Source organism: Asterias amurensis, chromosome 17, assembly GCF_032118995.1.
Source record: "Asterias amurensis chromosome 17, ASM3211899v1".
Classification (NCBI taxonomy): domain Eukaryota; kingdom Metazoa; phylum Echinodermata; class Asteroidea; order Forcipulatida; family Asteriidae; genus Asterias; species Asterias amurensis.
The window spans coordinates 3,129,058-3,142,481 of record NC_092664.1 but is presented as its reverse complement, the minus strand read 5'-3'; the positions used below and the strand labels follow the sequence as shown (position 1 = coordinate 3,142,481).

At 37.4% G+C, this 13,424-nt stretch overlaps 3 protein-coding genes across 9 annotated transcripts in view; 1 reads left to right on the top strand and 2 right to left on the bottom strand.

Annotated features, from left to right (window-relative positions):
• Positions 1-13,424, top strand: part of LOC139949514 (uncharacterized) — a 266,216-nt gene that overhangs the window by 22,681 nt on the left and 230,111 nt on the right. For 6 of the 7 annotated variants that reach the window (XR_011787552.1, XM_071947882.1, XM_071947881.1 and 3 more), the window contains one exon: positions 3,804-3,980. The exons of the other annotated variant lie outside the window; for it this stretch is intronic. The gene's annotated coding sequence lies outside the window, so the exon portion shown is untranslated. The remainder of the gene's footprint in view (positions 1-3,803; positions 3,981-13,424) is intronic. 7 annotated transcript variants of the gene reach the window in all.
• LOC139949512 (uncharacterized) overlaps positions 1-13,424 on the bottom strand; it is a 287,926-nt gene that overhangs the window by 215,578 nt on the left and 58,924 nt on the right. The gene's annotated exons all lie outside the window — the stretch shown is intronic.
• LOC139949833 (uncharacterized) lies at positions 6,779-10,881 on the bottom strand. Its single transcript, XM_071948375.1, has one exon. The coding sequence runs from the start codon at positions 10,868-10,870 to the stop codon at positions 9,029-9,031; it is 1,842 nt and encodes a 613-aa protein (XP_071804476.1). The 5' UTR covers positions 10,871-10,881; the 3' UTR covers positions 6,779-9,028.

The following is a 13,424-nucleotide window of genomic DNA, read 5'->3' as shown; positions in this document are numbered from 1 at the left end:
ATTGTTGACAAACCTCAACAACCACTTAGAAAATACAGGTATATGTGCAGGTAGTGGGGGATGTTGACAAATACTTAAACAGCAAAAGAAAATCAAAATCAGACAACTAAAAAACTTAATTGCTAACTTCCCTTCTGCCATTTTTTCCCGTCAAAAATGTCAACAATAAGACTAGAGTCATGTCAATTGATCAATTTTTAAACATTTAAGAGTCCCTGCCTGTAAGAGTGTACCAAGTGGTGATTCATGGGTTCTCAGATCTTCTTCTAAAAAATTAGAGTGATACATCATCATACCAAACGAATAAATCCAAAATTTTAGTTTGCTGACGCTTTCGGTTTTGGAGTTACCAGTTATCAAAGTTTCGACCTAAAAGCCCTCGAGAAACGAATAGTACATTCCCTGTAAACACAAAAATGTGCGCCAAGGTCATCCCAACAAAAGTAAAACATTTTTTGAAACCTCCAGTTGGGCTTATAACAAGGGTAAAAAAAAAAAATTGGGATCTCGTTGGCGCATCATGTTACGCGCACCTGAACCTTTGACGAACAGTGCCCTCGTGCCATTTTCAACGCCTCATAACTCAGTGCGCCTATAAGTTCCCATGAATTAAACAAGTTCAAATGAAAGAGCTTGCATCCCTAAAACAAATTTAAGTGCAAAGTGCGTGGGATCTCGTTGGCGCAGAGAGATAATAGAGGTCAAAGTTCAAATTTTACCAATATATTGCGTTTTCGCACCTCCGTAACTTCGCGCGCCAAGAACAAAAATTTTTTTTTATGGCAACTGGGTATTGGAACAGTTTTCATCTAATGACAAATGGAAAAAGAATCTTGGGATCTCTGCATCTTGCATGTCAAAAGATTTTTTGAAAATTTTCTAAGGTATTGCCATTTCACACATTTTTGCCTAAATTGGGACAACATTCACTTTCTCATCACTGTAAGTATCTGTGCCAAACAAGATCCCATCAATTTTTTCTTGTATTTGGTTAAGTTGAGTGTTCCTTTCTGTGCCAAACAAGATCCCATCAATTTTTTCTTGTATTTGGTTAAGTTGAGTGTTCCTTAACAGAATTCAATTGAAAAATAATTGAGATCATGTTGGCCCACCAATATAACAAAGGTCAAAGGTCATATGAAACTACACTACTGCCTATTTCGGGCAATTTTACGTCGTCTAGAAATCCACTCGCCAATATGATCCCATTAAATTGTCTGCATTTTATGATTATATAGATTCTCAGCAACACATAAAAAGCAAAAAGCTAATGGGATTTGAGTGGCGCCAACAAATATTACAGATCAAAAGTTTGCAATACATGCCTATACACATTGTACTTATGCATTGCTGTGGCAACCGAAAGTGAGAAATATCCCCCAATTTGAAAATGTTGGCAAACCATGAAGGGGATAGGTCTCCAAAACGAATTTTGGTCAAGAGATAGACTGGACTTGTTTTTACAAATGGTGTTAGTTTAATGTTGGTGGGTAACTGTTGCCAAGGTCAAAGGTTACACAGAATATGGGTGTTTTTTATATTTCTGTCAAGAGCCAACTTCAGAGCCTTTTCAAGATTTTATTTAAAGAACAAGGGCTCTATCCTTTCAGTTTGGGACAGCCACTTATAATATCCAGGCACTGATGGTTGTCCCAAATTAATTATAGAGCCCTTCCTTATTTGATAAAACGTTGACAGGGCTTCGAAGTTGGCTCTCCACAGAAAATGAATTACAAAACACCAATATTTTCTGTGGAGAGCCAACTTCAAAGCCATGTCAACATTTTATCAAATGAACAAGGGCTCTATAATTAATTTGGGACAATCACATGTGCCTAGATATTATAAGTGGTTTTCCCCAAAAGGATAGAGCCCTTGTTCATTAAATAAAATCTTGAAAAGGCTCTGAAGTTGGCTCTTGACAGAAAATATCAAAAACAGCCATATTCTTTGTAACCTTTGACCTTGGCAACAGTTACCCACCAACATTAAACTAACACCATTTGTAAAAACAAGTCCAGTCTATCTCTTGACCAAAATTCACTTTGGAGACCTATCCCCTTCATGGTTTGCCCAACATTTTCAAATTGGGGGATATTTCTCACTTTCGGTTGCCACAGCAATGCATAAGTATAGGCATGTATTGCGAATTTTGATCTGTAATATTTGTTAGCGCCACTCAAATCCCATTTGATTTTTGCTTTTTATTTGTTGCTGAGAATCTATATAATCATAAAATGCGGACAACTTAATGGGATCATATTGGCGCGTGGATTTCTAGACGAAGCAAAATCGCCCAAAATAGGCAGTAGTGTAGTTTCATATGACCTTTGACCTTTGTTATATTGGTGGGCCAACATGATCTCAATTATTTTTCAATTGAATTCTGTTAAGGAACACTCAACTTAACCAAATACAAGAAAAAATTGATGGGATCTTGTTTGGCACAGATACTTACAGTGATGAGAAAGTGAATGTTGTCCCAATTTAGGCAAAAATGTGTGAAATGGCAATTCTTTAGAAAATTTTCAAAAAATCTTTTGACATGCAAGATGCAGAGATCCCAAGATTCTTTTTCCATTTGTCATTAGATGAAAACTGTTCCAATACCCACTTGCCATAAAAACAATTTTTTGTTCTTGGCGCGCGAAGTTACGGAGGTGCGAAAACGCAATATATTGGTAAAATTTGAACTTTGACCTCTATTATCTCTCTGCGCCAACGAGATCCCACGCACTTTGCACTTAAATTTGTTTTAGGGATGCAAGCTCTTTCATTTGAACTTGTTTAATTCATGGGATCCTATAGGCGCGCTGAGTTATGAGGCGTTGAAAATGGCACGAGGGCACTGTTCGTCAAAGGTTCAGGTGCGCGTAACATGATGCGCCAACGAGATCCCAATTTTTTTTTTTTACTTTTGTTATAAGCCCAACTGGAGGTTTCAAAAAATGTTTTACTTTTTTTGGGATGACCTTGGCGCACATTTTTGTGTTTACAGGGAATGTACTATTCGTTTCTCGAGGGCTTTTTGGCCCAAACTTTGATAACTGGTAACTCCAAAACCGAAAGCGTCAGCAAACTAAAATTTTGGATTTATTCGTTTGGTATGATGGTGTATCACTCTAATTTTTTGGAAGAAGATCTGCGAACCCATAAATCACACCCCCCCCCTAATTTGGTACATTCTTACAGGCAGGGACTCTTAATAAGTAAAAAAAAAAGTGATGAAAATACGTGTAAATAAGGATTATTTTGTAACAACAATTGCTGCCATACCTAAGTCAACAATAGAAGTAGTCAGTGTTTTATAGTTTCTAGGAAAGTATTTGTTCCTTTTCTGTCAACGTGTTTTTGCGTGATGTCCCTGCATTGTCCAATTGGCCTGTAAGTTAACCTTTGACACGAGTCGTATCCCCCTTTTTTTTTTTTCTCTTGCAGTAAGGCCCCTTCAATTTGTTCACGGATGAGAGCAGTGGTTACAGGAATGATAGCGCCCTCTAGCAATGACAAGGTTTTTTCTATTATTGTTCGTTAATACATATCTTCCGAGCATCTAGGAAGCAACTAGCTAAAATAAAGCAAATGTTTTTCGAGCAATAAATCAAGAAAAACTTGGACACCTATTTCGACCACTAGGGGTCAACTGTCAAGTGGCTTCCTTGTCAGGCATTTCTGTTATTTACCAAATTGTTACATGTTTTCTTGTTGATATGTTGCTCAATGGCTTGTGTGACCTTCATCACAACAAGTAGCAAAACCTTTCATAGTATGACCTAGGTTTGTCAACATTGTTGTTTCAATAGGTGAGCTTGGTTGTCAGTTTGATGCAAGTTTCTGCATCTGGAATGGGTGAGACTCAAGAGACTGTGGACTGGTGTTGGGTGCTTCAATGCCAAGATGTGGAACCTTGCTGAGGATCCAGCCTGAGCCTCACACAATCACACTACATATTGACCAGCAACATCTCCAGTATACCTCAGGTGAGTTTAGATTATTTTATAGAGGTCTTTCATTGGTTGTGGAGCAGCAGACCTGCCAACCTGTACGCATTTTGCAGACCATGTACGCATTTTCACCCCTGACTACCGTGGTAAGAGGTATTCTGCAGATCGTACGCAAAAAGCTAACTCTTTATCGCGGTGTTTTAAAACTGCAGCACGAACGGACAAATTTGTTCTCAATTTAATCAACTGTTATTCGTTCGACCCCAAGTGCAAAAACAACAGATCAAAAACACCCCACATCTCAGTGATCACTATGCGCTTCGATAAAAAAGAGGTTGTGCTTAGAATTATTTTTTAAATTCTTACTCCCGCTAGAAAACTAATAAACCAATGCGTAACAGAGGGGGTAGGAATGACGCATACCAGTTTGGTCAATCTGGTGTTTTACATGTACAGCATTATGCGTGGATGTTCATGTACTTGCACACAACGCACGTGTTTGGCAACACCGTGTGTTTACACTGTGCAACATGGACGCCGATCGAAGGCGAAGTGTCAGTGATTGGGGGAAAAGTACTCCGCCACCCGGAAAAAAGAAAAAGAGAACCTATTTAGACTTAAGAAATTAACCTTAGCAACAATAACTTCAAAGTAGTCAAAATTTGTTCTTCAAATCTCAAAATTAAATAAGAAGCATTTATTATACGCAAAGCATATATCACTCCATAAGACCAAAAATGGCATTTTCTTTTAAAAACCAACTTTATATATATGACAATTAGGCCCAAATAACTTACAAAAACCCAAATCAATAACATTTGACAAACAACAACAATCGAAAAGCTTATTTAGCTGTACTGCACTAAAGAAACTAAACTGAACAACAATACGACAACAGTTTGAGTAAGAACATGGATGGTGGTGCTGGGCAGGCCTGCCCAAAACTCAACATTTTTGCCCAACACTCTGAGCAAAATTTATTGTGCCACCCAGTATAGATTTTCCCCAGATTAATTATAAAACCCTGTCCATTGTCAACTGTGCATTGAACTGAGACACAGCTAATGGTTAGGAGTTTCAAAAGTCACAGAGAAAGAACACAATCAACGGTGCCAACTCAACTTATTGCATGCCCGAAACATGAAAAGTTCGGAAATCTGGCATCATGTCTGAAGCTTGCATTTCATCAATGATGGCCCCATAGTTAAACATGAATAATTTTGTTGATCAGCTCACCCATGGTACTTTTAAAAAAAAACTATTTTTTATAGCCACTAAACTTGGTGTCGCTAAAATCCAGAACATGGTTTTGTTTTTCTTATCTTAACATTTTGTCACTATAAAATTTACATCAAATGGGTCTTGCAAGACTTTAATTAAACTTATGGGGAAAATGGAGTATAAACAGGCATCTCTACTTTGCAGTGCTTGCTGGAAATTTGTTTCCCCCATGTTTAACTAACTTAGGGGTTGAAAGTCATCAGTTAACAAAATACCATTCAATAAAATTATCTTTACTTTATACTTTACATTTATCTTTACTTTATAATTATCAAATTACTAACTAGACCATACTGTACACAAAAGGGTTTTGGTTTGTTTTGGTTGCAACAGCTATGCCAAAATGTGTCTATACTTTGACCAATGGCTAGCACATAACTTTACTATTGTGAAATCTGATGCGCATCTAAATTGAAAGTATCTGGTTACCATATTTGTATCCATATCCCTATCCATGCTTCTAACCTTCCTTTTATTACACACGGAAGTACATACATGTACAAGTGCATAGTGTATGTCACCCATTACCATAAACCAGCAATTTTACTTTTTTATATGCTGTAGGGCCTAAAGTAAAATTGCTTGTTCATGCTCATGGAGTGATATGAAAAATGAAAAAAAGAAAGAAAATTAATACATTTCTCTCAAATAATCTACTTTACATAATTGTAGACTAAATAAAACCAACATACATTCACATTAGTGCTTGGCGAATAGTGAAATTTTGGTATTCGGATACCGCTGGCCAACTATCCAAAATTAACTGGATATTCAAATAGTTTTTTCGCCGCTAGAGGGTGCTTAAAAAAAATATAAATATATATTTAAAATATTTATTTTGCCGCTAGAGGGCGCTGTTCGTTTGTGAATGAGATCTTGTGGGCGGATTTATATTAGTTTTAGACAGTGTCACTCAGTTTTAAAGTGCCTTTAAGAATGAAAAACCTGTACGTGTCAGTACAGGGCAATGTATACTGTGCACTAGAGCTACTTGCTGTTATAGTCAAAGATCAGACAAACAACCATTTATAATGATCAAGTGCCAGATTATCAGTTTATTGGAGTATGGCTGCTGATAATGAACTTGGACTTTAAATACAAAAACAGTTTGAAGTACATCTAGGTCTGTTATCAGGTACTGTACATACATGTAGTACAGTGAATGGTGGTACATGTAAATAGCTGTACTCTTTGAAATGCTGACATAGTCAGATTTGTTTCTGCATTTTGAGATACGTTTATGTAAGCGAGCAAATTGAGGTGAACTAAGATTTTATTTATTTATTTTTTGGGGGGAGGAGGGGGGCACTGGACGTCGAAAAACCTCCAAAAGCGAGCACTGAAAGAGTTAACTAAATAAGACTTCAGAAGTTAAACTCAATATGAAAATGATTTCAATAAGAACTTCAAAGTGTTTTTGTTTTCCATTTAATCGTATCTTAACAATTATTAACAAAATAAAAATTAGTAATTACTTGCAAAAGTATAATGTCACTCCATTACCATAAACCATTTATTGTACTGAATAGGAATGACAAGGAAATTTTCCCGGGTATTGCTTGTATTCATAAGCAAATTATTGTTGATATGCAGCATAAAAAAAAGGCATCTTTATTCTTGACTCGCTTGCTGGAAACTTTCTTTACAAGAGTTTTATATGGTGGTCTCAAAATGATCAGTTAAATAAAAAAGACTACTCACTTAAATTCTCCAATGTAAACAGAGCAAACACAAAATAGTTTTTGAACCATACTTTGGCCAAGACCTGATACATGAATCTATGATTGCAAACAAAATCTTTTACAAATCTAACTGGGAAGAATATTGTTTATCATATCTGTATCTGTACACATTGCTTGCAAACTCTCTCTTTTATTAAACAATTACGTAATTGTATATTTATGTCACTCCATTACAGGCGTGGAATTTCGTCATTTTTAGGGCAAGACCACTTTGGCCTTCGATAGGTGCAAATTTTGAAGGGCACCAAGGCCAAATGAAAGGGCACCAAGGCCAAAAATATTTTTTTTTCAAGGGCACGGAGGCCAAAGATTTTTTAAATGAGCGATATATGCAAAACAAAAAAATTGAAGCAAAGCTCAAGGTTAAATGTGTCCGTGTGTTAAAACCTATCCTAAACAATGAAATGTGTATTTAAAAAAAAAATGCACTTTTAATTTTATATAATGAAAAAAATAATTTAAAAAAAATCCTGGACGATCTTCAAAATGCGCAAATAATTTCTCTGCACTATCTTCAAATTGCGCAAAATATTTGTATACGATCGGCAGATTGTGCACACCATTCCTGCACTATCGGCAAACTGCGCAAACTATTTCCTGATGCAATTGCACAAATTATTCCTGTACGACGATCGGTGAGTGCACAAACAACAAAACCACTGCTAAAAAGTACTCTTTGTGCACGATCGCCCGATAGATTTGCGTCCAACTATTTTTCTTATCCTGCTTTCCGCTTGGTCTTGCCAGTCCTCTGAATGCAAGGTTTGTTAGACTTAGCTCCAAGTATGCGATCTTGCGGTTTAGTTGTCCTGATAGCAGATACATTATTGCCTGAAACAGCGCCCTCTTTGAATAACCACAGTCTCAGACTTGAAAAAGGCTAAAATGTTCATCGGCTAAAAATATAGTCAGGTTGCCTTCCCACACAGAGAAAAAATGCATGCAAAATTCTGTTACAAAAAAGCAGACTTCAGGGTACCAGCTGCCGTGCATGTTTTTATGTGGTGAAAAGATCGTGGCCGCGTGGTAACGTTTGGTTGTGTTGTGTTCGCTTCGTTCTGTGGCTGCACTGGATGCTTCGGTGTGGATTAATTCGCGGCACGATCAGGCTGAAGTGGACCTTGGATTTTAAGGTGAAAAGGGCACTACGGCCATTGGGGAAAAGGGCACGGCAAACTTGGCCGTGATGTTTGGTTATTTTCAAGGGGCATCACGGCCACTTGAAGGGCAACGACGGCAATGGCCGTCGTGGCCGCCGTGAAATTCCAGCCCTGCCATTACCATAAACCAGAAGTAAAATTTCTGGTTCATGGTGATGGAGTGAAATAAAAATAGAAAACAAATACATGTTCTCTCAAATATGTATTTTACATAATTTGAGACCAAATAAAACCAAATATATATATTTTGTTAATACATACATTGCTTTTGTTTAATAATTATAACTACGTAATTTAGGTTACTCAATTACATTGTTTGTAACTGACTCATGGTTGCAGAGTGATACCTCATTTTGTACACAGATCTGCACCTTTCTGCAGTTCAACATGGTTATTTACAATGAATGTGTAGTGTACAACTCTGTGTAAATGCATTTTGTTATGGAAAAATTGAATCTCTTGAACATTCCTTTCACAAGTAGTGGTAAGAAAATGTATCATTAGATCATTCAAACAATAGACCAATCAGAGCAAGAGGTTGTTATTTTCAGTGAGTTATTTCAATTCTGATGTGAATGTTGGCTGATGGTTGAGGTGGAGGTGGTAAGTCACTGAAGTGACATAAAAACATAAAAAGGATTGATATTCTAGAGATCAATAATCAATTACATACTATGTAAAGATTGTATTCCTACCAAAATGTTCATTTTTTTGTGAGTTGACTGAATTTGCTTCTGCAATCTACTCAGGTTGCTTGAAATGGTTCAATGAAATGTTTTGTTTCCCCTTAAAAACAATTATAATTGTATGTCAAAAATGTTATCACTCTTTCTGAACTTTATGAGAATATAAAATTGAAGATGTTTTTGAAAAACATCCACATTTTGATGTTGTTAAATGCTTATTTCAGCTTGAATGTTATTCTGGTCAAGCATAATTTTTGTTGATGTCTTAACTCATGCTGATAGATTTGAACTGTATTGTATGTAGCCACAACCAGATCACCAGCTGGTGTGAATGTGAGACCAGAGGGATAAGCACAATCCTTGATGATACATCCAATGTACTTGCCATCAGGACTGTAATGATGGATATCACCTGATGATGAGAGTCCTCTCCGTACAGCAACATAGATGCTACCATCCTTGTCACAACACACACCATGAGGCAACCAAGACTCATTGATATCTACTGAGAACACCATTCCCCCATTGTAGGTTACTGATACTAACTTTCTGCTTTTCCAGTTGGTGTAGTTGAGTCTTTGTTTGTGGGTAGTCAAGTATTCACCAATCCCTGGAGCAGACAGTGTTCTGATTAGGGATCCATCTGGTTTGTGTAGAGAGATCTCTGCCTTGGTATGGTGACCCACTACTATCAGATTGTTGTCACCCACTGCAATACATGATGGTTCACTGCCTGGAATGAACTGATGGAGAAGCTGATAATTCCTGTTGAAGACCTTGACTGTTTCTTTATCTAGAACAATGAGCTCATCATTCTTATTCACAGTCACTCTGGCTGGTGTGGTAAGACCTTGGATTGGTAGTTCTTGTGAGACAACATAGGATTGAGGGTTGCTCTCTGCTGGTATTTTAATCAAGCTGGTATAATTCCAATCTGCCACAACAATATCACTATTAGAGTATGCAGCAACATCCCTTGCACGATTAATCTTCACCATTTTTTGTTTCATGTTCTTGTATTTATTAATTTCTGTTTTTAATGTCCATTTGTCTTGTTTCATGGATTGAAATGTTGGCTTTCTAGCCTGAGCAGAAGTTGCTGATTCTACTTGTTGTTCATCTTTCAGCACCAGTCTCCCTAGTGATTTCTTGTCTTCTTTAAAGTCCATATAAGTCAACCCATCAGGTACTTTTGTTGATTTCTTCTCTCTGTATTCTTTGAGGTCTTGTAAGAATTGTTCTATGTGATGAACAATCTTGATTTGTTGATCCATAAGTTGATTTACCTCATCCTGCTTGAGCTCTGCTTTGTTCTTCTCTTTGCTGTTTGTAGCTCGTGCAGTTTCCAATGTCTTGACTCTGTCTTTATAAATTTGTTCTGCCTCTTGCATCAGTTTCTGCTTCTCCTCTCTGATCCTGGCAGCCACCTTGGCAATCTCCTCATCAGCCTTCTTGCTGATTTTCACTTTGGTGGCAGCAAACATAGAGTCTAATGTCTTACGAGACCTGTCTATTTCTTGAATGGCAATGGTGAAGGTTGTGATACTCTGTTTAACTTCTGCTAGAAGTTCTGACGCAAGTTGTTTACTTTTGTCTGAAGCTTCACTCAGTTCTATTACAGGGTGCATTCTGTGGTCTTTAGCAATGCAAGTTGTACATATCAGTTTCTTGCATGTTTCACAATACAGGATAAGATCCTTGCCAGTATGCTTGCTACACTTGGAAACAAACTCCTGACTGGGTACTTGTTTTCCTTGCTGCTGTTTCAGTTGGGTTTCCTTTGTTTCAATTGCTTCTATCAATGAAATGGTTTTAAAGTCTGTTTTCATACTATCAATGCCGTTTTCTTTTAAAAGAGTTTCTTGTCTACACACTGGACATGAAAGCCTTGTAGTACTTGGACTATTCTGTCTGAGTTGTTGAAGGCATTCAAGACAAAATGAATGAGAATATTCCAGTAGTTTGGGTTGCTTGAAGCGTCCACTGCAAATTGGACATTCAAGATGACCCTGACTTATCTCTGTTAGCACTGACTGAACTGTTATATTGGATGCCATTTTGTTGGAAGCTGCTTCAATGATGATCTGTGAAGCAAAAGAAGAAATTGACTCAACTTGATGAGATCCTTCTACATATTCCAGTACTTTCATTATCAATGCAAGACTTGATTTCTTGAATATATTACAATCCCTGGCATAAAGTAAAAGATTTTTTTTAGATTTATGGATTTCATATGGCATTGTTTTTTATTCTATGTACTATGATGACCAATCAAGTATGTATTTTCATTGTCGTTTTTAAACTGCATATCTATACAGTTACATATATATCAATACACGACACAAGATCAAAGAAGTATAACACTAGATGCCTCTTTTGCAGGTTGCAATACTTGAGCAGCTATGTAAAGTTGGAGATGTGTGGAGGGAAACCCCAATCAGGGAAAACCCATGCAATGAGGTAGGGACTGACACCAAATCCACATGCAAGGCTTTGATCCATGTGTATCGAACTGGGGTCAAGAGAGGGTGAAAGACGGGGAAAAAAACACTGAGCCAACTCGATTTCAAATCTAGCAGGGACAAACAGAAGTCACTGTTTGTAAAATGGTCCATGAAAATATCTTGTCTTTATTTAAATGAAGAGGGTACTACTTTGTTTCATTCCATGAAGGGCACACTTACCCCCCCCCTCCCCCAAATAGATAGAAAAGACAACATTGAAAACTGCCTCTTGAGTATTTCGAAGGCCCTAAAGAGTCCTATATTGTTATTGGACAGATTTGAAAGCTAAAATAAAAAGGGTATAGTGTAAATTCTGGACCAGTTGTGACCTACCATCCTGACCATATCTCTTTGAGCCCCAACCATATGGCCCTGCACCGTGGCATACATTTAAAGTAATGAACATTCACTGTCTGCGCATTCATAGTCAAACCCCCCCCCCAAACAAAAATATCCTTGCTGTTTTGAATAATGTTTTAGCTGCGTACTCGGCAAGGAATAAAAGAGTAAACGAGTTCTTGAAGACCATTTAAAACCGACGGTGTCATGCCTTTACCTCACGGCCACGACCCGCTCTCTACCAATAGGAAGAGCGAAATTGTCTGGGGTGTTTATGAATGAATATTTACTCTCCATGCACATTTATACTATTATTAAAGACAGTGTCAGAAACTATTGGTAATTATCAAAGACTAGTCTTCACAGTTGGTGGATTTCAACATATGCATAAAATAACAAACCTGTGAAAATTTGAGCTCAATCGATCTTCGAAGTTGCGAGATATTAATGAAAGAAAAACACCCTTGTCGCAAGAAGTTGTGTACGTTTAGATGTTTGATTTTGAGACCTCAAATTCTAAATCCGAGGTCTCAAAATCAAGTTCGTGGAAAATTGTACTTCTTTCTCAAAAACTACATTATTTCAGAGGGAGCGATTTCTCACAATGTTTTATACTATCTACCTCTCCCCATTACTCGTAATCAAGAAAGGTTTTATGATATTTTTAGTAATTACCAAAAGTGTCTACTGTCTTTAAAGCTGTCTTTTGTAATATATATTTTTTAATTCAAGACGATCCCGACCATATCTCGTTGGGCCCTGGCACCGCGGCTCAATGCCCCCTTTCAGTATTTTTTTCTCCTGGCTCTCCTTACGCGGTCTTCGGTGCTCCAATCAACAGGGAACAGGAGACAGAATGTCCTAGTCGTGAGTTTGTACGTTTCGAAAAAAGGTTAATTTCTTGCATTTTTCTGGCAATGTCGACCTTGTGTATTGCTGCTGATGTATTGCTGCTTGAGGCAGCAAAACAACTAAAAATGGGGTCAGTTTGCAAAGTGGTCCGGTCGGACGTCTTTTCCATCGCTGTGCAGCAAACACTTCAAGCCGCCGTGCTTCAAACATCGCGCCTCGATTGACAGCACGAACAGCGCCCTCTCAGGTCGGGCCTACTTTTAAATTTGTTAATAAAATGGAAACTAAATTTTTTGAACCTTAGTTAACTGTTTATTCACATTCTACTCATCAAAACACATATTTTAGTGGCAAAAGCTTTATCTTGACAAAATACCACTTCCAGGTGACTTTAAGGTTGATGCTCGAACCTTTTGAATTTTTCACGGGTGAAAAAGTGTTTATATTTGAAGGGAGAATAACTCAACGAGCCTTGAGATTCCCCTGTTTCAAATTGAGCAGAGGACAACAATTTGGGAGTCAATGCATAAGTGTCCTTTTACTGTAAAAAGCTATTGGACTGAGTACTGTTGAATGCGTATCATACATTAGTTGTCTGGTGTACCCTAGGGCCCAACTTATTAAAACATTATAACATACAATTTTGCTAAGCGCAGAAAAATCCTGCTTAGCAGAAACTGTTTACCAGCCAACAGTTCATTAAGCTTTGTTGCCACTGGTGCCTTACTCGTGTCAATTCTTTCTTAGCAAAAAAAGTTTCCTGAGCAGCATTAGCTGAACAGTATTTTTGATTGCATATATATACCAATTTGTACTGTATCCCAAATATGCATAAAGCCTATAAACACAAAGATTCTGTCATAAGTTTTTACTGTTGCAACACGTGCCCCACTCATTTTGTACTTAGCCAAGACAT